Source organism: Thamnophis sirtalis, unplaced genomic scaffold (genome assembly GCF_051295495.1).
Source record: "Thamnophis sirtalis isolate CommonGarterSnake01/CBP01778 unplaced genomic scaffold, rThaSir2_p1.2 scaffold_2, whole genome shotgun sequence".
Classification (NCBI taxonomy): domain Eukaryota; kingdom Metazoa; phylum Chordata; class Lepidosauria; order Squamata; family Natricidae; genus Thamnophis; species Thamnophis sirtalis.
The window spans coordinates 115,568,342-115,595,614 of NW_028261382.1; the positions used below are offsets into that span (position 1 = coordinate 115,568,342).

Here is a 27,273-nt window from a genome sequence, read left to right on the forward strand (position 1 = left end):
TAAGGCAGGCTTGAAAATTATGCATTCTCCTAACGTTCCGAATCCATTGGCAATGTCTATATTTCACTCTGAATTAATGGAGACCTAACCCTAACCCTAACTAGATTTTCCAGGAAAGGTATTTTCCCATGTATTTTGCTAGGAAATATACATAAGTGTTCTGACCCCCCCCCCTTCTTCGCTCGTTAACAGACGACAGTCAGATAGACTTAAAAGGAAATAACTTTATCAGTCCTGGCTTCCGCTGGCTGCGAGCCCAAAATAAACATAAATAAAGTCTCTGGCAAGAAGATAACAGAATGCAAAAACAAAGATCTCTTATGGCAAAACCAAGTGTACAGAAAGAAAGCCAATCACTTCTCCAAGTGTCTGTTTGAATCAGGGTTACAGAAAGCAAATCACTTATCCAAGTGCCTCTCCCAAACAAACCACGACCGATGAATGATGAATCACGAACAAACGACGAATGTTGACTTCTGCAACCAGGGCGTGGCACCATCAGTCCTTTTATCTCCAGAAGACCACACTAACGAGCCCCAGCTGCATTGTTATTCCTGCATCCCGACTCAACTCACAGCAAACTTCTGCTGAGTCACAACACACAGGGAAAGCTTGAAAAGTATGTACCCTCCAAATCATACCGATGGGCTCTGAATCAATAGGCAATGTCTGTTTTGCTTTCCAATTTCATGTAGGCCTACCTCAAACTCGAAATGGATTTTTCAAGAATGGGATTTTCTGAATAATATCAGACTGTGGAACATGCATATGAAAATGGGAACCCCACAATATCTCTATATTGTGATGCAGAAGTTACATATAGGTGAGGAAGCCACAGTCTGAACAGAGCATGGTGAAATAACTGGCTCCAGATTGACAAAGGAATGATACAAGGCTGTACATCTTTTTATTTATTTAAGCAATATGCTAAATGCATATTGAGGGAAGCTGGATTGGAAGAAGATGAATGTAGATTTAAAATAGGAGGCAGAAACATTAATAATGTGTGCTGCACTAATGACACTATTTTAATAGCTAAAATGCAAATGATCTTCAAGATCTAATAATTAAAATTTAAGCAACACCGTGAAAAATGGGACTAAGATTAAATATAAAAAGACCAAACTAATGACAAGTATTGAGTTGGGAATATCTTCTGCTTTTTAGGATCAACTATCAGCTGTCAAGTAACTAGCAGTCAAGAAATATGTCACAGGTTAGCACTTGGGTACCCCATTTTCCCGAAAATAAAAGAGGGTCTTATTTTCTTTTGACCCCCAAAATAAGCACGGCCTTATTTTCAGGGAGGCCTTATTCTTTTTGAGGTGCAGGAAGCGGAGAGCATGGCCACCTCATGGTTGCTGCTATGTTGCAATATTTTGTGGGAGGGCTTATTTTGGGGGGAGGGCTTATTTTAGCGCATGTGCTCAAAAGTCCAATTGGGATTATTATCCAGGGAGGTCTTATTTTAGGAAAAACAGGTTAGATTAGTAATTGTTACTAATGGTTAATTAGTAACCTGCTCTGCCAATATGGCATTCCTAATAAAGTCATACTTTGAGGAAACTCCAAGCCTCAGAATTTTGATTTCATTGGGTCCATTACTTGGAACCCTGACATGAAGGCTTTAATATACCGAGGTTGTGTTGTGTCATTTTCCCACAAGGATGAGAATCTTGCAGGCAATGGTGTGACATTTTATGAAAGTGAAAGTTGGACTTTGAAGAAATAGGAAAGAAAGAAAGAATATTGACATCTTTCAACTTCGGTGTTGGACAAGATTCAAGATACTATGGATTGCCAAGAAAACAATTTATCATACTCAAGTCTCACTTGAGGCACACATTACTAGGCTCAAATTATTATATTTGGGATGTTTTATATAAGGCCATTGTGAACAAGCTTGCACTCAATCCAGACAAGACCAAGTGGCTATTGATGTTGCCTCCCAAAGATGGTCCAGACATTCCACCTCTTAGCCTGGGGGGTGAAGTTATACACCCCTCGGAGAGGGCCCACAATTTGGGGGTCCTCCTGGATCCACAGCTGATATTAGAACACCACTTGTCGGCTGTGACCAGGGCGGCCTTTGTCCAGGTTCGCCTGGTGCACCAGTTGCGGCCCTATCTGGACCGGGCAGCACTTCGAATAGTCACTCACGCCCTCGTCATCTCAAGACTGGATTACTGTAACATACTCTACATGGGGCTGCCCCTGAAGAGTGTTCGAAGATTGCAGTTGGTCTAGAATGCAGTTGCGCGAGCGATAATGGGTGTACCTAGATACACCCATGTTACACCTATCCTCCGCGAGCTGCACTGGCTCCCCATTGGTCTCCGGACCCGCTTCAAGGTGCTAGTCATTACTTTTAAAGCCCTACATGGTATTGGACCTGGCTACCTGAGAGACCGCCTCCTGCCATTCACCTCCCAACGACCAATAAGATCGCACAGGATGGGCCTCCTCCGGGTGCCGTCGACCGGACAATGCCGGCTGGCAGCTCCCCGAGGGAGGGCCTTCTCTGTAGCTGCACTGGCCTTATGGAACGAGCTACCCGCAGCGATCCGGACCCTTACCACTCTCCCGGCCTTCCGTAAAGCGACCAAGACCTGGCTGTTCTGGCAGGCCCCTGGGGCTGTTGATTGAAATCCAGCCCCACGTGATTGAATGGATGATATCTTATTTTAAATAATTGTATTTTTAATCTTTTTATGTCTTTGCTTTTGTTGTGAGCCGCCCAGAGTTCCTGGGGAGTGGGCGGCATACAAAGTTGCAAAGTCTTAAATTTATAATGCTGGGAAAGGTGAAAGGGAAGAAAAGAGCCTGACCAGGGTGAGTGGAGTCAGTTATACAGAGACTCTGTTGGCAGAGCTGAAAGTTCAGATTAGAGAAAGTTAATTCTAGAGAAAAAAACCTTCTTGGCAATCACTGACTTGATGATGCACATTTATCATCATTTTCCCTGAAGTGACTATTAAAAGCAGCTAATAAAATGAAACAGCAGGATTGAAAATGTTGAAACAAAATTAAAAATCATCACATAATTTTTAAAGGTCTAGTGGCTTTTCTAAATACCGAGTTTGATAGAAGATCAAATGCAGCTTCTGAGGAAAGATTTTCCTGTGTGCCAGAAAGACAGCAAGAAAAAGGAATCTTCTGCAGATCTTCATGGTTGCCCAAAAGAAGTGGTATCCTAGAACAGTGTTTCTCAACCTTAGCATGTTTACATTTTGTGGACTTCAATTCCCAGAATTCTTCAGTCAGCATGGTGGCTGGGGAATTCTGGGAGTTGAAGCCTACAAAACGTAAAGGAACTAAGGTTGAGAAACAATGTCCTAGAGAGTAATCTCCTAGGCTTTTTATATTCAGTAATTCCTAGAATTAGCAACATGCATGGTAATTCTCTCTACTTTTATTATTGCTCCAACTTCTGAAACCCTCAGTTCTCTCCCTTAAATAATTAAAGATGGCCCTGACCTGCACAGGATTACTTATCACTTGCTCTATGGCTTTATATCTGAACGGTTGTCCCATTAACTTTGAGATCAGTTGATTTTGTTCAAGCGGTAGGATGTGTCCCGTTTTAAATGGAGGTGTGGGGAAAATTCTGCTGTTGTTATAAGAAAGACAGAATTTCAATTCCCCGGGGTTCATTAAAATAAAATTGCACTTTCAGGCTAGTCTACCTTGTACTCAAGGAGCCAACACAGGCCATTTCCTGCTACAAACAGTCATAAAGTTACTTTTAAAATGGCACCTATTTTTAACTTCCAGAACATGAGGGTTTTTTTTTAAGAGAGAGAGAAAAATCGATGCTTAAAGAAAAAAAAAAAGAAAGACCAAGATACAAGTCCTTGAGGAGAAGTTTAAGGAGGCCAGAAGTAGCTTCTAGTAAGTATTTTGACACTTCAGCATTAATTTATCACCAAGAATGTATTTATGCTTAAGACACGAAGGCTTAGTTGTTTTCTCTTTAGAGGGTTGCTAATGGACTGTTTTAAAACTTTAATAACCATTGGACTTGATTCTTTTGTATTTGATGTCTTTGTATTAATAGCAAAAAAAAAAAATTGGAATGTTTATTACTGAACTCTTGGATGTATACCAAATACTTTTGTCACTTTTAGACTTCAGAGCTGTGTTTTGTTTAACAGCACTGCTGAACCACAAGCAAACTGAGACCACAAATTGTTGTGAATGTTGAAAGTCCCAGTAAAATAACCATGGAGCCATTTCCAGGGTGCAGAGCATGTTTGACTAAGAGCATTCACTTTGAGTCATGTAACCAGGCAGGGGCGTGATATGCAATAATAAATTTTAATTTAATTTACCGTATTTTTAGGAGTATAAGATACACCTTTTTCCCTCAGAAAAAGAGGCTGAAAATCAGAGTGCGCCTTATACACTGAATACAATATTTTTTACCTCCCGAAACCCTGCCCCCTTCACCAAAATGGCTGTGCATAGCAATAGCAATAGTAATAGCAGTTAGACTTATATAACGCTTCATAGGGCTTTCAGCCTTCTCTAAGCGGTTTACAGAGTCAGCATATTGCCCCCAACAATCCAGGTCCTCATTTTACTCACCTCGGAAGGATGGAAGGCTGAGTCAACCTTGAGCCGGTGAGATTTGAACTGCTGAACTGCAGTCAGCTGAAGTAGCCTGCAGTGCTGCACTCTAACCACTGCGCCACCTCGGCTCACAAGCCTCCTAAAGGTTATTTATGTCCTTTTTTTGAAAAAAAAAATGGGCCTGTTTTTGCAGAAAACTTTTTTTTTTAATTTGCCTCTTCAAAACCTTGACGCGCTTTATACTCTGGTGCGTCTTATACTCTGAAAAACAATTTAATTTAATTTAATTATTTAATTTAATTTTTAAGAAAAATAATATTGCTGCCCAACTCACAGTGACTCCAATATTAAACCCAATAACCCTCACCCTTCCTCCTCATGACACCAATCAAACCAACTCAGAGGTGGTATTCTGCCGGTTTGCCCCTGTTCGGGTGAACCAGTAGCAGTGGCGGTGCAAGGCTCTGCCCACCCACCCTGATGTCATCAAGAAAGGTTCCCGCTACCGAACCTATAGTGAAGGAAATAGAATACTATCTCTGAACCACTTGATGGGCTCCATATTACCTTTGGTGTTGGGACACACCCAGTCTGACAGGGGGGAAGTCCTCGAGCCTCAAGGTCTTGTGCAGCTGCAAGAAAGACAGATGAATGCTGCTTAAGTTCCACAGAACCATATCTATTTGTTCCCAGACTTAAGCTGCCAATCTGGGAAGATTCCTGTATAATAGGCAGAATTCAATAAAGTAGTGAGCTTAAACCTTATACACGGAAGTCTGGTTATTTGTGCCTGGCACTGGGGTCCCCGGGCCCAATGGCAAAACTACGTCTTCAGGCTGTTTGAAAAGAATACCAAGATGGAGGTCAATTTTATTTCTGCAGGGATGATGTTCAACAGCAAGGGCCCTTCTTTTTCATCCCATCAGATGGATTTCCTTAGAAGTGGAGGATCTGTAACATCCCATGACTCCCCGCTTTTGGTGGGTCAGGTAGATGTAATTGGGGAAAGATAGTCTATTTAATTTAATTTAAATTTAACTTGATTAAATTTAAGTTGATTTAGTTTATATATTACTTGGCTTAATTCAAGTTGATTTCATTTAAATTTCACTTAATTTAATGAATGGCCGCCCAACTTCCAATTGACTCAGCCAATTCTTACAACTAGAATTGAAGTTAATTATGCTGCACCGTCTTTAAAAAATCTGCAACAAGAGAGAGTGATACAGAGGTGAGTTGCTGCCAGTGCAGCCGAACTGGTCGTGGAAGTGAGGCCTGGGTCGCAGAACCGCCAGCGACCCAGCCTTCCACACCCCCAAACCAATTTCCTTGCCGCCGCTGGGCTGCTACCATTTTTTTTTCAGTGACTGCACATGCGCAGTTCACTGTAAATTTACATTGAACAGCGCATGTGTGCGCGAAGTGCGGGTTGCGAACTGATAGTAAAATCGGCAGCAACCCCCCTCCCCAGGAGTGATGGTACTTACTGGACTCCATCTGAGGGCTGATGGACTACGGCCCAGACTCTGCCTCTGTCTCTATCTCTGACAGGTCTATTCCTTCTTCCCCCTCAGAGCTCTCAGGTTTTTTGATGCTGGTCCTGACTCCCACACTGCCTCCTTATCTGCTTCAGCTACTGGGGGAGGGGAGAATGGCAGCTGACAGGCAGTGGTGGGTTGCAGGCGGTACCCCCCGATATGAGCGTACCGGAGCCTGGCCGGAGCACTGAGTACCATTCCGGTACGGTGCTCCGGAGGGACCACCTGTCCGCCTGAATTCCTTACTGTGTTTTAAAGGCTTCCGCGCTTCCATGCAGGTGCATGACGCATACAGTGCCTGCACGACATTCCGTGGAGCAGCTGGAGCATCGCGGAGATGCTAAGATGTATGCGTGTGCTGCACGCGTCTATGAGGATGCCACCAACCCCATTCCATCCACACCGGTTGGAACGGGATTTGCAACCACCACTTCTGCATATACGCATAGCGCCTACAGCACCTGCGCGACGCTCCACCGAGCATCTGGAGCATTGCGGAGGCTTGCGGAAGTGTTGTTTGCAGATACAAAGCATGAGTGTGTCGCGCCCGTGTGCACGCACACCGCGAGTGTCCATGTGGGCGACGGCGTACCGGTTGGAACGGGATCCGGAATCCACCACTGCCGACAGAATACAATACAGGCACAATACAGGGATTCCTTTATCTTTTATTGGGAAAGCATTCCTAATAATGAAACACTTATAGGAGCAGTTCTGTTCTAATTAGCTAGTTGTCTAATTATTAGCTGATGGGCTTTTCTCTGCTGGTTTTGTTTAGTCAGAGATGGATAGGTGACTTAGGGATGCTTTTGGTGAATATTGCTGCACTGAACAGAAGGTGTTCTGTGGCCTAAATCAGTGTTTCTCAACCTTGGCCACTTGAAGATGTCTGGACTTCAACTCCCAGAATTCCCCAACCAGCGAATGCTGGCTGGGGAATTCTGGGAGTTGAAGTCCAGACATCTTCAAGTGACCAAGGTTGAGAAACACTGGCCTAAATAGTCCTCTTCATCTCTATGATAATAATTTAAATTACAGGTAGTCCCCGACTTACAACAGTTCATTTAGTGACCATTCAAAGTTACAACACCACTGAAAAATCGACTTATGACCATTTTTCACACTTGTGACCATTGCAGCATCCTCATGGCCATGTGGTCAAAATTCAGATTCTGGCCAATTGGTTCATACTTATGACCATGGACAGTGTCCCGGGCTCACCGGATCACTTTTTGCGACCTTCTGACAAGCAAAATCTATGGGGAAGCCAGATTAACTTAACAACCAGGTTAGTAACTTATCAAGTGCAGCGATTCACTTAACAACTGTGGCAAGAAAAGTTGTAAAATGGAGCAAAACTCACTTCGCACATGTCTCACTTAACAACAGAAATGTTGGGCTCATAAGTCGAGGACTACCTGGAGTACAAATAATCCTTGGCCTGCAACTATAATGGAGACTGCCTATTACAATTGTAAGTCGGGTTGGTCATTAAGTGGGTCACCCACGTGACTGATCTGATTTTATAACCCTTTACTTGTGGCAATTGTTAAGCAAATCATTATGGTTGTTAAGTGAATCCGTTGTTATTAAGCAAGTCCATTGTTTGTCCGTATTCCAGGTAACACCCCCAATGAAAGGAGACTCTGAGTTACCTCAAAGTATCATTTTATTAGAGATGTCATATTGGCACATCTGGGAAAACCTGAATCTGAGAGTTTCCAGGTTTTCTCCACCCAATTGAAAGTTCAAGTCCTTGCCCAGCCTCCACATGTTCATCACATTGCCCAATCAGGGCAATTCCAACTGGCCTCCCAGTCACACCACTCCAGGTGCAGAGCAAAATGTCCTTGACTCTCTGAGAAGGAATGTTATTTAATTTTAGACTATATATTTCCCATACTCCAGTGGTGGGTTGCAGGTGGTACGCCCTGGTATGGGTGTACCGGAGCCAGCCCGGAGCACCGGATACTGTTACGTTGCTCCAGAGGGCCCACCCGCCTGCCCGAGCTCCTTACCAGTGTTTAAAGGCTTCCGCGCTTCCATGCAGGTGCATGATGCGTACAGTGCCTGCACGACATTCCGTGGAGCAGTTGGAGCATCGCGGAGATGCTAAGATGCATGCGCACGCTGCACGCGTCTATGTGGATGCCGCCAGCCCCGTTCCATCCATACCGGTTGGAACGGGATTTGCAACCCACCACTGCCATGCTCCATATAATCCCCCCTCTCATTTTCCCACAGCAGAAAATGTGGCAGGCTTGAAGGCTCAATGCAAAAGATGGCTTCCAGGCCTGACATGGTTCTCTATGGGGCACTTCTTTCTGAAAACCAGAAATAAATGCTAGTTTTAACAAAAAACATAATAAATCATGCTCACAGGACTGGAAATGGTTCCACCACAAAACCGCAAAGCCCTTATCCGCGCCGACATAAGTGCGGAAGGCAAATCCGCGCCGTTCGAAGCGCTAAGGAAAAACGCAACCCTACCGCGATGACATAATTGTGGAGGGCAAATCCGCACCTTCCGAAGCACTCAGCACCCTAAACCTAACGCTAAACCTAACGCTAACGCTAACGCTAACGCTAACCCTAACCCTAAACCTAACCCTAAACCTAACCCTAAACCTGACCCTAAACCTAACCCTAAACCTAACCCCTAAACCTAACCCCTAAACCTAACCCCTAAACCTAACCCCTAAACCTAACCCCTAAACCTAATCCTAACCCTTACCTTAATTTAAATCGGCTTTCTGCAGCCGCACTGTTTTAAAGCGCCTTTCCGTCACCGCGCTGTTGTCACGGCGGTGATGACGTCGCGGCTTTAGCGACGCGGTTTTATCACCGCTATTTTGACGAGCGCGGTTTTGTCGTGCCACAACTGGAAACAACCGTAAATGCAGATCAGTTGCCAAACTGCCAACCGTGTGTGTGTGGGGGGGGGGGGCAGGCTGGCTGACTGACTGACAAAAAGCACCTTTTTGGGAGGGTATCTCTCATAACTTTGAATAATCACTAAGCAACTGGCTGTAAATCAAGGAATACCTGTATTTCTCCGTGTCAGAGCATTTAAGATGGGTGGACTTCAATTCCCAGAATTCCCCAGCCAGAAGTGAATCGTAAAAGTGATGAGATTGTGAAACGCTGCTTTAAAGAAATATTTGCTTACTGAAGATAACTGATCATGTAGAAAAACTAAAGCAAAGGCAAGTCTTGATGCAATACCAGGCAGAAAATGAAAACGATATTGAAAATATGTTTTCTCTGCTGTTGCAAATGTAGAATTTCTGTACCATGACCATTTGATTATGACTTTCCTGTTGTGTCCTTCTTCGTAGCATACTGAAAAAGCAAAATGTTGGGTTTCCTGTGGATGTGTAAAGCAGTCATGAGTCGAGATTGCTTTAAAGAATTTTTGCCTTGCAGCATCTGTATTCATGCATAATGGGAACATTTAAAATAGCCTTGCATGAAAACACACACATATTCCTACACAGGCAAAGAAGACGAAGCCATTATGTGCAGAACTGAACCAGATATACAACAGATTGTCATTTGAAATAGCGATTGGCAAGCTCCCCAGGCAGAGAGGTTGAGTTCCAGATTTGAAGTCACCGCTTTTCTATCCAAAATGAATCAGTGATTTACTCCACTCCAAAGCGGATTGTTGGAAATGAGCCTGTTTTACTCAGAGACAAGGAGTGATGGTGGAGAATGAGGTTTGTGCCAGAGTTCAAATGCTTGAACAAATTTACTGGGTCATATTCATCTCTAGGGTGGGTCAACTCCACCACATAAACATTCATCCCCCCAAACTTGATTGAAGACACATAAAATTATAGAGTTATAAAATAGAATAGAGTAGGGTTGGGTAGGGTAAAGTAGGGTAGGGTAGGTGTTGTGGCCCAGCAGGAGCCGTTGGAGCTGCCACCAGACTTCAACAGCGAGGGGCCCTATGAGTCGGCCCTGGAGGATGTGGAAGACCCTGGACAGGGTTCTGACTCTGAGCAGGGCACAGAGAGACTGGTTGGCCACCAGTTGGCACCTGAGCCTTGGACCAGTGGGGAGGAGACAAGGGAGAGTGATCCAGAAACCAGCAGTGAGATGTTCCTGGATGCACGCCATGGAAGAGCTACTCGGCATCAAGAACAATTATGCAATTACAGGAGGTAATTGCGCTCAGCTGGTGGTCATGAGGCTCCTCTCCAGACTATAAAAAAGACTGATTGTGACACACCCCTTTTGCAGAAGTCAACGCTTTGACTAAAAAGAATGTAACTAACTTGGCAGGCTGGATTGCTGCCAAGTTTGTCTGAATTGCTGCCAAGGTCCTTATGTCAGCGTTCCAAATATCATGCAGAATTAAATCAGAGACCAAGGCAAAACTATCCTTAAGGTTCCAGTTTAATAAGACAGACATGTTGGCATTGTGCTATGAAATCCAAATACTGGAAATGACATCAGAATTCCACCCAGTTAAAAGTTCATGATCTTGTCCCCACACCCACAATCCATCACATGGTCCAATCTTCTTCTTCCACGCTGGCATCCCCACCCAGCTGCTTCCGGTCAGGTGTCAAAGTACGGAGACAAAGGATGACCTTGGCTTCTAGTAAAGAATTAAAACAATACATTCCACAATCCTACTCCTTCTATTAATCTGTTCTTCTGCCTCTCTGCTGTCTAGCTCCCTCTCTGCCTCCAACACAGAGCCATCGTCTGAGCTTTCGTCAGCCCTCGGGACCAGCCCCTGTTCCTCCCCAACCCCCTCGCTATCTGACTCTGCTGCCAGCTCCGCAGGCCACCACAACAATGTCAACCTCATCTTCTCTGTGACAGCCACTTAAGTAGTGGAAGATAACATCTTTGTACTACTCTATGTAGATGAGGCAGCAATACTTTCAAGAACACCTGTTGACTTGGGTGGACTTCAACTCCCAGAATTCCCCAGCCAGCAAATTCATCCAGGTGCCCAGGTTGAGAAACACTGCTCTGTATTCTCTTCTATAATGCAATGGAGTTTAAGGGGAAGGGGGCCAAGGGGGCATTTGACAGCTGTGGAGCAGCTGCTTAGCAGCAAAGCAGAATATCGACTGGAAGCGATAAAAAATAAATGGCTGAAAAGAGCTGAAGCCCAAGAAGACTTAATGTTCTCCAGCACCTCTAAGCAAGAAATCAATCCAATTAAATCTCCTTGTGAACCTGATGTATGAAATTCAGATAATCAATACTGCAAGGAAACGGCGTGGCCTGATTAAAAATAACCTTGACTGTATACAGCTAAAGAAATGCTTACTCATCACAGTATTGTCTGTTGTTTAGGCAATGTGCAGAATTTACACGCTAAATAAAATTAACAGAAGATGGAAAACGCTGGGTTTTAATATGAGGATCGTAATTTGAGGCAGCATATAGTTCACAGCTAGATTTTGAAATGGGCACATTAAGAAAGCAAGAAATTAACATGGGTTGTCTGGTAAATATCATCAGAATATATTATCTGTCTAGCATAACTTGACCTCCAGAAAAGGATTTCAAGCAATATTGTGGCCCAGAATGATTCATTTGACTGCAGCGTCTGATCCAAGAATGCCTTATAATTTTAAATCCCATAATAGATTAAGAGATAGTTACGGAATATCTGCTTAAAATTACAGCATTAACAATGATGATGGGACACTAATGAGTCACTATACAATAAATTGAAACAATAAAAGTAATAACATTTAAAAGTTGTATGCACAAAGAGAGGAATAAATGGGGTGATTAATTTGTTTCTCTTGCATGGAGTTTGGAAGCATTTAATCTCCACTTCATGAGTGTCTTCTTATTCTACGTAGGAGAAAAAGAAATTGAAAATTCTCTTTCCATTCATACACTTTGGTGAGATTGTTGATGTAGGTGCAGTACAACAATTAGAATAGAATGGGATGGGATGGGATAGAACCAGTGGTGGGTTGAAGGTGGTATCCCCCGTACGGGCATATCGGAGCCTGCCCGGAGCACTGGGTTCCATTCCGGTATGATGCTCTGGAAGGCCCACCCACCCGAGCTCCTTACCTGTCCTTTAAAGCCTTTGGTGCTTCCGCGCACATGCATGACGCATACAGTGCCTGCGCGATGCTCCGTCAAGCAGCTGAAGCGTCCCGGAGGTTTGTGAAGGCGTCGCTGGAAGGTATGACATGCGCTCATGTGAACAGATAGCTGTTCTTCTGGTTTGTGGCATGCACACCAGCCATCTGGGCTTCACATGCACATGTGTGCTAGAAACCGGAAGACCAGGTGGCCGGCATGCATGTGCATGCTGGAAACCAGATGAGCAACTACCTGGTATGTGCATGCGCACTCAGCGACTGCTCTTCCGGTCTCCGGTGCTCCTGGTGCTGAAAAGGTTTGCCAACACTTTCGTAGGATAAGAGGAGAAGATTGTAGGGCAGATGAAGCAAGAGTTGTTATTTTGGAGGTAGATGGGAGTAGACCAGTGGTGGGTTGCAGGTGGTACATCCCGGTACAGGCGTACTGGAGCCTGCCCGAAGCACCGGGTACCGTTCCCCTATGGTTCTCCGGATGGCCCACCTGCCCGCCCGAGCTCCTTACCTGTCCTTTAAGCCTGTGACACTTCCGCGGACATGCATGGCACGTATGGCGCCTGCACGATGCTCCACTGAGCAGCTGGAGTGTTGCGGAGGCTTGCAGAGGCGTCGCAGGCAGGTACGATGCATGTACACACTGCACATATCCATGTGGGCGATGCCAGGCCCATTCCAACTGCACCGGTTGGAACAGGATGCGGAACCCACTACTGGAGTAGACAATCCTCCTGTGGGTCTATTGGGAGTCCAGCAGATTTCTAACCACCCAAGACAACTCTTGGGTGTCCACATGACATGTTTTCCAGTTACATTAATTGTAAAAATACCATCTTTTGGCCCGTACACTTTGGGCCAGGTTTATACTGCCTAAATAATGAGTTGCTTATGAGATGGAGGCATTGCTATGAGGACATGTTCTTTGCAAATGTAAGTGGGGTGTTTTCATGCTGTGGAAATCAGGCTGTTTAGATGAGTTCTTCCAGTATTAAATCTGCATGTTTTGGCAACTTCAGTTACATATTCAGTTACCACCCTCTTCCTGCTGTTTAATGCAGCAATAATTCACATCATCTGGCCACAGCTTCCTAGGAAGGTGTGGCTCTGTTTTGTAAAGAGATGATTTCTTAAACGGTCTGGGAAGAATGGCGCATCATTGGCTTATCTTTTAAAAGTAAGAAGTTGGCTCTTCTAACTGCTACATGTAGGAAAGAAGAAGAAACAGGAAATGCTCTATGGACTCTTAATAATGATGTTGCAGAGCAGCATAATTGCTCCATGGCTTTAATCTATAAAAATACTATAATCCAGCCCAAATAGTCTTGTAAACATGAATGCATATTTAGTCCTTTGGCATGGTTCCCTACTTCCCCTAAGCGCTCATTGGAACCTTTTTAGTATTCTTAAACAATTGTGCTGGCTGCTGGTCCATTTCCACGGACAAATTTACATACTGGCACTCGTTTTTATAATCTTTTGTGATCTGAGATTAGGTAAAAGCACATTTGAGTCAAGTTTAAATCCAGGCTCTTATACCGTGTTCTTGGTCATGGCTAGAATGCCAGGGCCATCACTTGGCTATAAATCTGTGACTTTCAACATTAAATCTTTTAGCCAGGATTTGCCAAACTCAAAGTGACGTTTCTCAAATAACTCAATGGCAGCCTTACAAAAAATGGGTTGCTGTTGCTCTCTTTAGGAATTGTTTCTTGACTTCCCGAACTAACTTACAGCCTGGGGTGGTATTCACTTATTTTCCCTACCGGTTCACAAATGTGAGCACACTTGCCCCATCCATGCAGCCTTTCGTGCTTTCACTTTGATTGCACACGTGGCTTGCATGCATGCACACAGCTTGAAAAAGTGCCTAAATAGGGCAAGCCCACCCGCGATTTGCACTACCGGTTTAGGCGAAGTGGTTCGAACCGGCTGAATATCACCTCTGCTACAGCCCCAATATTTTTGGATTGTCTCCCACAGGGGTGGATTTTTTGTTGACATTACTGCTGGTTCAGTGTGTGTGCAATTTTGTGTGTGTGTTTTTGTGTGTGTGTGTGTGTGCAGTTGCCTATTAATAGGTCTGTGCATGCGCAGAACATTTAAAAAGGTCCTAAAAAGATGTTGCGGCAACTGGGGAACCAGTTTGCAGACATTTATTTATTTATTAGACTTATATACCGCTTCATAGGGCTTTCAGCCCTCTCTAAGCGGTTTACAGATTCTTTAGCAAATTGAGTCAGCAAATTGCCCCCACAGTCTGGGTCCTCATTTCACCCACCTCGGAAGGATGGAAGGCTGAGTCAACCTTGAGCCGGTGAGATTTGAACCGCTGAACTGCAGATAACAGTCAGCTGAAGTGGCCTGCAGTACTGCACCCTAACCACTGCGCCACCTCAACATGGCGAGCATGTCGTCCCTACTGGTTCGGAGACCCAGTCACCATTTTCACTACCAATGCCACCGAACCGGTGTGAACCGGTAGGAACCCACCTCTGGTCTCCCACCTTAGTATTAACCAGATCTGATTCTATTCATCTTTTTAAGGTCAACCAAAATTGGCTAGGAGCTTGCTAAGATGATCTGGGATGAGGTTGGTCAATGAAGGATTGCCAAAAAGATAGATTTTTAAAAAATCCTTTAAATCTTATTCCTTCTTAATCACTTCCCTCCCCACCAGCTTTCTCAACTTTTAACCTTTCCTTTTTAAATCTTATGGTTCTGAAACTTTCTATTGTTTTGGTTTCATTGCTTTTTTTATGTCCCACTCCTTACTCTTGTTTCATTATTGTGCCCCAATGAATTTACTCGGTGCTTTCCAGGCAACATTTCTTCACCCATTTGTCATATACTTATATTCTTGCTGAGTCAGGATAAGAGGAAACTGCCTCGTTATGGATTCAGAGAATAGGTCTAAACAGCCCTATATTGTCTACTACATGGTTATCCATGGCTGGCTGGGGAATTCTGGGAGTTACCAAGGTTGGACACCCCTGATTTATTCTGTCATTGCCTGATTCATGTCAAATGCTGAGGCTCTACTCCACAGCAAACCAGATTTCCGACACTAAGAGTGTCTAAAAAAGGGGCATATCTCCCTTTTTTCTCAGCAACAACTTTTCAGCACATCTGGGAACATCTGGTATTTTTCAAAGGGGGGGTGTAGAGGAAAGACCATTTTTCCCTTTCATCAATGGTTTCCTACACCTTAATCAGTTTCCCAATGAATTAAAACTCATCCAATTAGTCAGCTAAAATTGCTTTAGTGATACAAAAGTCCCAGCAGCAATAACTCACAAAAGCAGGGCTAGTGTGAGCTGCAGTGGTGCAGTAGTTAGGGTGCAGTACTGCAGGCTACTTCTGCTGACTGCCTGCAATTTGGCAGTTCAAATTTCACCAGGCTCAAGGTTGACTCAGCCTTCCATCCTTCCAAGGTGGGTAAAATGAGGACCCAGATTATTGGGGGCAATAGGCTGACTATGTAAACCACTTAAAGAGAGCCCTCTTTTCATAGTAAAGCACTATGAAGCAGTATATAAGTCTAAGTGCTATTGCTATTTCAAGTAGGCCATTACTTGCCAGTTTGGGAAAGGCAAAAGCCCCAGATCAATCTGCTTCTTTTTCTCATGGGCAACCACTCCCAAATTCTGCCAAGTGCCATGAAGCAGAGGGAGACAACTCTGATTATAGATCCATGCACATAAGAACTTGAAGATTTTAGATCCCAGAAAGAGAATGATGGATAGACATCTCCCCAAAGCTATTATTTCCAAGGACTCTTGGATGAGAAGACTCTTAGGCACAAGAAATCAGGAAAAAGGGTTGTTTATTTCATGCTAGCTCTGAACAAGAATCTGAACTACTAATGGTCAGGGGAAATTGGCGGTAGATAAGAGACAACAGAATTCAGAGAGGGTTGGATTTAGATCTCATGAGCGGAAGGGACTCCAAACTGATGACATGCTTGACCCCTCCCTTGGACTCAGCCTGGTCATCTCTTACATAGGTAGAAGGAAAGGTTCCCCTTGAACATATATGCTAGTTGTTACTGACTCTAGGGGGTGGTGTTAATCTCCGTTTCAAAGGCGAAGAGCCAGCACTGTCCGAAGATGTCTCTGTGGTCATGGGGCTAGCATGACTAAATGTCGAAGGCGCATGGAACATTGTTACCTTCCCACTTTTCTACTCGCATTTTTACATGCTTTTGAATTGCTAGGTTGGCAGAAGCATCTTCTACATAGACAATTGTTCTGACCCCCCTCGTCCCACACCAACACACACTGAGCCAAAGATAAGTTACAGCATTTAATTAACAGACAGACAGGTCCTTGGCAGCAAACCGGCACAGATAAGGCTTGGCAGCAATCCAGCCTGCCAAGCTCATAATAATGTTCTCCGACATTAGTTCCTGCGTTCACTTCTGCAAGAGGGACATGTGCACAAGCAGTCCTTTTATAGTCTGGAGAGGAGCCTAATGACCACCAGCTGAGTGCAATTACCTCCTGTACTTGCACAACTGTTCCTGACGCCTATTAGCTCTTCGGTGCTGGGCATCCAGGAACAACTCACTGCTGGCATCCGGCTCACTCTCCCTTGTCTCCTCCATACTGATCCAAGGCTCAGGTGCCTCCTGGTGGCCAACCAACCTCTCTGCGCCCTGCTCGGAGTCAGAACCCTGTCCAGGGTCCTCCACATCCTCCAGAGCCAACTCATAGGGCCCCTCGCTGTCAGAGTCTGGTGGCAGCTCCAACAGCTCCTGCTGGGCCACAACAGACAACTATTAACATTGCTGAGATCAACTTTCCAAAGGCTGATATTTCAGCATCCCATATTTTCTTTGTAGCATAAAGAGAATCCACAGAGATGAGTCTGAGATGTTTGCTGATCACCCAAATTGTTACTTGAATTGAATTTGAGATTTCTTTACCTTCCTTCCAAGTCTGAAATCTCTCTGATATCCATGCTTTATTAATTGCTAGCCGTATGAAGAAGTGTCTGATTAATCATAATCCTTTCATGCTTGACCTTTTTGTACAAAGTAGAAAATTTAGCTCTCCAGGGTTTGCCCATCCCGGCTGATGATGATGTACAAAATGCAGGTGGAATATGTGAACTGCAAGTAAAATGATTGGCTTAACTTTTGTTTAACTTATTTTATGTTTCCAGTTTCATATTGTGAAGCTGACCAAGCCAGTGGCCCTTTGGACACAGCAAGATGTATGCAAGTGGTTGAAGAAACATTGCCCCAGTCAATATCAAATCTACAGTGAGTCGTTCAAACAGCATGACATAACTGGTAAAGTATGAAAATATCAAATTTATTTCATTTTAGAACAGATGTGCATGTTTAATTTCTTCTAATGCCATAAATGTGAAACTTGTTTTATATAGGGGTTCAGTTTGATAAAATTGATGTGATTCCTTGGAGCAGTTTGAGGACAGGAAGAAATACCATATTGTTCAGAGTATAAAATGCTCCGAAGTATAAGACGCACCTAGCTTTTGGGGAGGAAAACAAGAAAAAAAAATCTGCCTCTGCCTCCCAGCAATTTGCCTCCTTGCAGCAAACAGCGTGTTCCAGTTTCAATTTCAGCACAGTCTGATTAGCACAAGCAGCTGATTTTCGGTTGGATGGGCCTCCCAACCACCAGCTGTTTCAGGCTGCAGGGATTGCCATAGCCTATTGCCACCTCCCTGTACCCCATTTTCGGCCTTTGCGTGCCCCATTTTCCACCCATTCCGGGCAGCAGGGATTGGAATGGGTGGAAAATGGGGCACATGGTGGCCAAAATTCCCCGTTTATATTCCTTTTACAGTGGTTAACATAGACCCATCAGGAAGTATATTCTGTATGTATCCTCTGTTTGCCATTACTCTGAAGTGTAGAATAGAATAGAATAGAATAGAATAGAATAGAATAGAATAGAATAACAGAGTTGGAAGGACCTTGGAAGTCTTCTAGTCCACCCCCTGCTTAGGCAGGAAACCCTACACCACTTCAGACAAATGGTTATCCAACATCTTAAAAACTTCCAGTGTTGGAGCATTCACAACTTCTGGAGGGAAATTGATTAATTGTTCTGTCAGGAAATTTCTCCTTAGTTCTAAGTTGCTTCTCTCCTTGATTAGTTTCCACCCATTGCTTCTTCTCCTACCCTCAGGTGCTTTGGAGAATAGTTAGACTCCCTCTTCTTTGTGGCAGCCCCTGAGATATTGGAACACTGCTATCATGTCTCCCCTAGTCCTTCTTTTCATTAAACTAGACGTACCCAGTTCCTGCAACCGTTCTTCATACGTTTTAGCCTCCAGTCCCCTAATCATCTTTATTGCTCTTCTCTGCACTCTTTCTAGAGTCTCCACATCTTTTTTACATCATGTTGATCAAAACTGAGTGCAGTATTCCAAGTGTTTACCAAGGCATTATAAAGTGGTATTAACACTTCACGTGATCTTGATTCTATCTCTCCGTTTACGTAGCCTAGAACTGTGTTGGCTTTTTTGGCAGCTGCTGCACACTGCTGGCTCATGTTTAAATGGTTGCCCACTAGGACTCCAAGATCCCTCTCACAATTACTACTATTGAGCAAGGTACCACATATATTGTACCTGTGCATTTTGTTTTTCTTGCCTAAATGTAGAACCTTACTATGTGTAGTTAAATAACTATGCTCTTAATAATTCAGATAATTTATTTGGGGACTAAAGTTTCTAAAAACAAAGACATTTTGGTATAAAAGTGATATATACAGATAGAAGATTAGCAAACGTGCCTATTTTTTTATCGTATTTTTGAAAAGACTCTGATTCATAAAGTAGCCTGAGATCTGTCCTCCCAGGAACATTTATTAGATATATTTCTATGCTGCCACAATCAGAATGACTCTCAAAGGCTTACTTAAGAAAAATATATAAAACATACCCAGCAAAAAGAAACACAATGGCAATTCAGCAATACAATTGAACAACACTTTCTTCATCTCAATGCAATTTTATAAAAAAAAAACAAAGTGGAAGAGAATAATTGTATGAAATTGCAAGAAGAGTGATGTTGCATAAGCTATGCATCTATTCCCTTGATACAAATCATGAGTAAAGCTGCATTGGAAAATCTGAGTAGGATTCATGTATCATTTTTGACTAATTCACCAGACATTGTCCTCCTTTTTTTAGTCCCCAGATTCTGTGACTTGAACTGCTCTTGCAGATATGCTCTAGATCAGGGGTGGGTTCCAGCTTTTGTTACTGACAGTTTGCTCGGGGATGTGCTTTGCGTGCACGCCGCTTGATGTGCGTTACACGTGCATGCGCAGTAGTAAAAAAATGTTTCTGGGCATGTGCAGAAGCAAAAAAACAAAATGACGTTGCCTATGGTGCCGCCGATAGAACCAGTTCGGGGGCACGTCAGGCCAAGTTACTACCTACTCAGCCGAACCGGTCCAAGCCGGTAGGAACCCACCTCTGCTCTAGACAGAAGAAAGTGCAACTAAGGTGTCAAGTCTGTAAGCCATCCCTTGCTTTGGGCCTTCAGGACTGCCACTTTTAGTCTGTGGGAAAATGGAAGGGGGGAATTATATGGAGTATGGGAGATATACGTATAGTCTAAACAACATTCCTTTCTCAGAAAGTCAAGGACACCTTGCCCTGCAGCTGCAATGGTGTGACTGGGAGGCATCTCCAGTTGGGAGTGCCTGATTGGACCATGTGATGGGCATGTGGGTACTGGGCAGGATCCTCAACTTTCAGTTGGGTGAGGAAAACCTGGAAGCTTTCAGATTTGGGTTTTTCCAGATGTGGCAATATGACATCTCTAATAAAATGGAACTTTGAGGAACCCTGACATAAGGTATCTTTACAGATTAAAGGTGATCATTTTAAATAATGTGAAATGCAATCTATAAACCAGATCTTTGGGGCAGACAGGTGAGAAGGAACAAACCATAATGTAGCAAAGCAACAATACTTCTGTTTAATAGTTTATAAGATCTCGATAATAAGATCTTTGGTGGCTGGCTCCTAGAGTCATTGTTTGATCACTTAGAAAGTCTTCCTTGGAAAATTATTCTTTGGACAAGTCTTCTCTTGAATCCCTGGTTACGTGTATTTCATTTACCTTTGCCATTAGAGAAGACACTGAGCTTATGATTTTATCAAAATGCAGCTTCATCTGCCAGGAAGGGGAGGGGGGGTCTCTTCAAAACCTAAATAGCAATAGCAATAGCAATAGTTAGACTTATATACCGCTTCATAGGGCTTTCAGCCCTCTCTAAGCGGTTTACAGAGTCAGCCTATTGCCCCCAACAACAATCCGGGTCCTCATTTTACCCACCTCAGAAGGATGGAAGGCTGAGTTAACCTTGAGCCGGTGAGATTTGAACAGCCGAACTGCAGAACTGCAGTCAGCTGAAGTAGCCTGCAGTGCTGCATTTAACCACTGCGCCACCTTGGCTCTTGGGCAGTAAATCCCAATGTATGTACTGTAGCTTTCCTTAGGAACATACTTGAGATGTGACAGAGTTACTAAATTGTGGAGTACTGGGTGCTCTCTGAACTTGGTTATTGAGCTATGGTGGCACAGTGGTTAGAATGCAGTATTGCAGGCTAATTGTGCTGACTGCCAGCAGTTTGATCCTTAACTGTTTAAGGTTGACTCAGCCTTCCATCCTTCCGAGGTTGGTAAAATGAGGAGCCAGATTGTTGGGGGCAAATAGGCTGACTCTGTAAACTGTCTAGAGAGGGCCGTAAAGCACTGTGAAGCGGTATATAAGTCTAAATGCTATTGCTATTGTTTTCTTGCAGATAGTTTATAGTTTATAGTTTATTTATTTGTATGCCGCCCTTTTCCCTGAGGGGACTCAGGGCGGCTCACAAGTTTGGGGAAGGGGAGGACAAAACAAGTTATGAACATAAAACAATACATTGTTAAAAGAGAACACAACAATCATACCATTCGGGTGGGGTTAGGGTCTTTAGCCCCAGGCGTGCTGGGACAGCCAGATTTTAAGGGCTATGCGGAAGGCCTGGAGGGTGGTGAGGGTACGAATCTCCACGGGGAGTTCGTTCCAGAGGGTCGGAGCAGCCACCGAGAAGGCTCTCCTCTGGGTAGTTGCCAGATGTTTTGTTACCAGACTAAATATAGTGCTTATATCACTGAAGATGCTACCTAGTCAGTTAATGAAATGTCTGAAAAATACAACTAAGCTCAGAGAGCACCAAGGGCTCCAGAGAGTATATACAGTATATACAGCTCAACCCTGAACTGCATATATTCTCTATTAGTTTCTAAATTATCTCACTTATACCAAAGGTGAGAGACCTTGAAGAATGGTTGCTCTAAGATATTTATTTATTTATTGCATGTATATGGCTTGAAACACAAAAAAACCCAACACATATCATGAAAAGTAAATGGGCAGTAAATGGACAATGCCACTAAAGTATATTACAATTCCTAAAAATGGGGACTCTACTTATTCTGGCCCAAGGACCTGGATCTCTATCTCAGATGAGCCAGTTAATTCTCCCCATCATGCACTTGTCTTAACATTGCTCCTCTGGAGTCGATAATGTCGGAATTAAGAGTAAATCAGTCTTTTCCTTACTGTAGTTCTATGCAATTTGAAAAAAATAATAATCCTTTTCATGGTAATCATCACCTGTAGTTTGGCAACCACTTCCCAAGACATACTGAAATAAGAGTAAAGGTTTCCCTGTTTAGTCATGTCCAACTCGAGGGCGCGTTGCTCATTTCCGTTTCGTGGCTGAGGGAACCATAGTTGTCCAAGGATACTTCTGTGGTCATGTAGCCAGCATGGTTATATGCCAAAGGCACATGGAATGCACCTTTACCTTCCCACAGAAGTACCAGAGGTGGGTTGCTTCTGGTTCGGCCCAGATTGGGTGACCTGGTAGTGGCGGTGGCGGGAGGGTCCACCTGGATGCTTCTGTGCATGTGCAAAAGGATTGCGTGAGTGTTCAAGTGCACACAAGCGAACCGGTGGTAAAAAAAAAATGAAACCCACCACTGAGTGGTCCTTATTAATCTACTCACATTTGAATGCTTTCGAACTGCTGGGGGAATTTTTTTAATGTGTTTAGACCAGGGACCGGCAACCTTAAACACTCAAAGAGCTGGAAGTCCCCCTGTTCAATTATGGAGCCAACCAGAAGTCTAGTTCCCCCACCATAAAGTCTCCTCCTAGCGCGGCGTCCTTTTTCCTCTACCTGTCCTAACTGGAAGCCCTATCAATTGTGGAGCTGATTGGAAATCCTGCCCCTTGCCATAGAGTCTCCTCCTAGAGCTCTGTGCTTTCCCCCTTCTCAACCAGAAGCTCCTCTCAAAATTATGGCGCCAACTGGCAACCGGGAGTCACAGCAGAGGGATGAAAAAGCCCACATGCGGCTCCAGAGCCACGGGTTGCTGACCCCTGGTTTAGACTGTAGAAAGCTGCAGTGAAGAACTGAGGAAACTACACAAGAAGATGCATTGCTAAGCCATCATCTACACATTAGTCCATTCTTGACAAAGTAGAATTTCTAAAAAAAATCAAATTCCTTAATCATCCCAATTGGCCAGTATTCTTGAAGCAAGTGGCTTGCCCATAAAACAAGAACTGGCTATAAAAAAATGTATAGTTTATCCAAAATTCACATAAAACTGCATTGTATTAATCAAAGACTTAGTAAATGGTGCTGGAGGGATTGTAATGGCATTACAGTAATGCTGAATGTTCCTGGTGGCTTTGTCCATTTAGTTACTCATTTGGTTCGGAAATTTAGGAGGAAATGGAAAATATTGCTTAACAGTCTTCAATAATTAATGATAATGTCAGTTTGTGACCTATTTTTTTCCAGAACGTATACAATTATAGGATAAATGAAATTAATTTAGATTTTGTTTGGGGGTTTTTTGGCCTGCCAGATTGATCCTAGTAAAACACTGGAAAATAAATTACATATTTCTCTTGATCAGTGATTGTTAAAACTGTGGAAAATAACCATGGCTGAAAAATAAACCCAGCAGTAAAAATTCTCCAAGATCCCTTTGATTAAAATTCATTTCACTCATTCTTGGTTTTTATCTAGGTTAACAAAGTTATACTAATACATCAAGTCTATTTATGCAATCACTGCTAAGATGGAAATATTGCATATGAATTTAAAATGTGGGTACATCTCTCCAAAATATTAGAAATTATGCTTTTCATGTAATTGCTCTTTTCTCTGTCTCTGTTGCTCCGCCCCAGTTATTTATAATTCAAAATTTCTACATTTGTATGTATTAATTTTTTTAAAAAAGTACATTCAATATGGATATTAGAAAGTCATTTCGAAATGGACGTCTCCTTTGATTCATGCTTGATTCTTGGTAACTTCATGGACATGTTTACATATGCTTCAGTGGTGGGTTCCAGATCCCGTTCCAACTGGTACGGTTAGAATGGGCCCGGCAGCATCCACATGGATGTGCGCAGCGCACGCATGCATCTTACCGCCTCCGTGAGCCTCCACGACGCTCCAGCTGCTCAGCGGAGTGTCACACAAGCGCTGTATGAGCCATGCACGTTCGCGGAAGCGCGGAAGCCTTAAAACACAGGTAAGAGTTTGGAGTTTGGAGTTTATTCAATTTGTAGGCCGCCCTATTCCCTCAAGGGACTCAGGGCGGCTGAACAAAGCCAAGGGAGGGGAAATTACAAAAAGTAAGACAAAGACAATCAGACAATATGAACAATTTAAAAGCACAACAGACACAGCAAATTTGAGTAGGGGGGGGGACTCAACCCCAGGCTTGCTGGGACAGCCAGGTCTTCACGGCCGTCTGGAAGGCCTGAAGGGTGGAGAGGGTCTGAATCTTCACGGGGAGCTCGTTCCAAAGGGCCGGGGCAGCCACAGAGAAGGCCCTCCTCCGAGTAGTCGCCAGCCGACATTGGCTGGCAGATGGAATACGGAGGAGGCCTAATCTGTGGGATCGAATGGGTCTGTGGGAGGTAATCGGCAGAAGGCGGTCTCTCAAGTACCCAGGTCCAATACCATGTAGGGCTTTATAAGTAATAACTAGCACCCTGAAGCGTATCCGGAGACCAATAGGTAGCCAGTGCAGCTCGCGGAGGATAGGTGTAACATGGGTGTACTGGTAAGGAGCTTGGACAGGTGGGTGGGCACTCCGGAGCACCGTGCCAGAACGGTACCTGGTGTTCCGGATAGGCTCTGGTACACCCGTACCGGGGCGTACCACCTGCAACCCACCATTGATATGCTTTATAGCTGTAGCATGGGACTAGGTTGGTATAATAGTTAAGGCATAAGCTAAGAGTTCTAGTCCCACCTTAGTCACGAAGCCAGTTGAGTGACCTTGGGCCAGTCACTCTTCTCATCCCTAGAACAGAGGCAATTGCAAGCCACTTCTGAAAAACCTTGCCAGGAAAACTTCAGGGACTTGTCCTTGCATTTTGCTGGCAGCAAAGTCAGAGAGATAGGAAGTTGGGGAGGAACATGGGCCGGTCCTGAGGGCTGAGGAAAGCTCAGATGAGGCCTCTGTGTTGGAGGCAAAGAGGGAGCTAGACAGCAGCAAGGCAGAGGAACAGCTGGAGCCTGTTCCCAGTGTGTGCATGCGCAGAGCTGCCAGAAGACAAGAACAACGAATAAAGCAGGGTCGACTTACGAGTAAAACCACAACTTGGAGGTGATTGACCCCTCCCAGAGGAAACAAAAGAAGAACGAGCGGGGAATTGCCTTTTGCAGGAAACCATTCATTCATTCGGGGGTGTCAAGAGTGGAACGTTCTATTGGTGGTGATAAGAGACTCTGTGTCAAGTTTTGCCTTGCCCTGCGTTTGGAAACTAGTTATCTTGCACCCTCCAATCCAGATAAGGTGCACGTGGATAAACATTCCTCTGAAAGACTGTTTGCTAAAGTCTTGCTGACTGTGAATGAAGGGAATTCACAGTCATGTAAATAAAAGACCAAAACGTTTGCTTCTTGCTTTCTAAGGAAGCCTGGGTCAGAACACCTGACTTGATGACACCAAAATAAAAAATAAAAGTATGGAAATGGTCTTGGATAGACATCCTTGGATTTCCTAGTGGTGTTCAAAGCATTTATCAGGTCTGATCCTCCTTAGCCTTGTGAGTGACCAGGTGTATTCCAACAACTCTGCATAGACTTTGGAGAACCAGGTTCTAATTACTGTGCTCTTTGGTTAGGTCGGTGTTTCCATTCTTTTTTTTTTTTTTTGTCATTCATTCTTTTTTTCATTCAGCTCATCAAGTGCTGAGATATCACAGTGTATATTTTTGTGCAAAGTATCTCTGATAAATTGGTACGGAAAAAAAAAGAGGGAAGAACAATGCTTTGTCTCATTTGTAATGGATTTTCCAGCAGGATGCTCGGGAGACATAGAATAATTTTTAGCTCCTCTAGGGGGAGCTTGAACACAAAATACGATACTCTTTTTCTCTTGGTTCTGGAGACACACAATAATACATCTTCCAGCCTTTGGGAATGAATTGAAAGGATTTTTTTTAAAAAAGGAATTTAATTCAAGGGATCCTTTTAAAATTTCCCCATTAAGCTACAAGAGTCATTGCTTAAGGTAGCTACGTCTTTCTGTTTTCAAAAATAAGTGATGGGTTTTCTGTTTGCATTTTAATCAATTTGTTTTTATCTGTTTATTCTTGTAAAATTTAAATGTAAGCTACTTTATTCAGTTGGATCAGCAGAAGGCATATATCATATTTTTCACAGTATAAGATGCTCCGGAGTATAAGATGCACATTAGGTTTTTGGGGAAGAAAACAAGAAAAAAAATTCTGCCTCTGCCTACCAGCATCTATCAGTATTCGTCTGGCTAGCATCCTTGCAGCAAATAGGCTGGTCAGCTTCATGCAGCCTGATTCAGCATGAGCAGCTGATTGCCGATTGGATTAGCCTCCTGGAATATGGCCTATCAGTTGTTCCAGGCTGCGGGGATCGTCACAGCCCACCAGTGCCTCCAAGTGTTGTCTTTTTGGCCTCCACGCATCCCATTTTTGGTCTCCACATGATCCATTTTAGACCCAATCTAGGCTGTGGGGATCACCACAGCACATTGTTGCCGATCGCCGCTTCTGTGCATTTTCGGCCTCTGCACGTTGTGTTTTCGGTCTCCGCACAGCCAGTTTTCGGTCTCTGCGTGTCACAGTTTCAGCCTGTTCCAGGCAGCAGCAATCACCACCACCACCGCCGTCGATCCCTGCCGCCTGGAACCAGCCAAAAACAGGGCGTGTGGAGGCTGAAAATGTGGCACGCATTGATCAGCAGTGACAGGCTATGGCAATCCCCGCAGCCTGGAAAGGGCCATAAACGGGGCATGCGGAGGCTAAAAATACGACTCGCAGAGGCCAAGAACAGCCAAAGGGTGGGGGCCGGCAGGTGGGTGGGGCTTTGGCAACATTTGCTGTATAAGATGCAACCTGGAATGGGCTGTAAATGGAGCATGCGGAGGCTGAAAACAGCCAAAGGGTGTGGACTGGCAGATGAGCGGGGCTTTGGCAATATTTGTTGTACAAGATGCACAGACATTTCCACCCACTTTGTCTGTGTGTGTGGGGGGGGGGGAGTGCATCTTATATGCCGAAAAATACGGTAGGTAGAATAAACAAATTAGTGAATATTATTTTCCTCTGCCATGTTTTTTTTAAATTAAGTTGTAATTTAACTGCTGATTTCTGATGTTAAAATTTCTGAGAGAGGAACACTTAAATTTTCTATTGTTCTGTATTTTTCACTTTCTCTGTTGTCATAGGAAATATATATTATTTAATTACATGCATACAAGGAGTTCAGATTTTGGAAAGAATCAGGGTGATGCTTTGCACTCTTGAACCAATCCTTAAAACTGTTTTCAGTACGCTGCACAAATGAAAATTCCAAAGAAAAAGGAAAACCATTTTTTAGTTAGCTGAGTTAGTTTATCTTTACTTTGAATTATTTTGCAAATTGTTGAAAATAAGCAGGAGGAAAACATTATATTGGATGGGGGGAAAGTCACCTGTAGTCCTTGACTTACAACCACAATTGAGCCCAAGATTTCTGTTGCTAAG

At 43.8% G+C, this 27,273-nt stretch overlaps 1 protein-coding gene across 1 annotated transcript in view; it reads left to right on the top strand.

Annotated features, from left to right (window-relative positions):
* SAMD12 (sterile alpha motif domain containing 12) overlaps positions 1–27,273 on the top strand; it is a 325,551-nt gene that overhangs the window by 67,176 nt on the left and 231,102 nt on the right. The window contains exon 3 of the mRNA XM_087706751.1: positions 17,363–17,492. Within this exon, the coding sequence (XP_087562877.1) occupies positions 17,363–17,492 (130 nt within the window). The remainder of the gene's footprint in view (positions 1–17,362; positions 17,493–27,273) is intronic.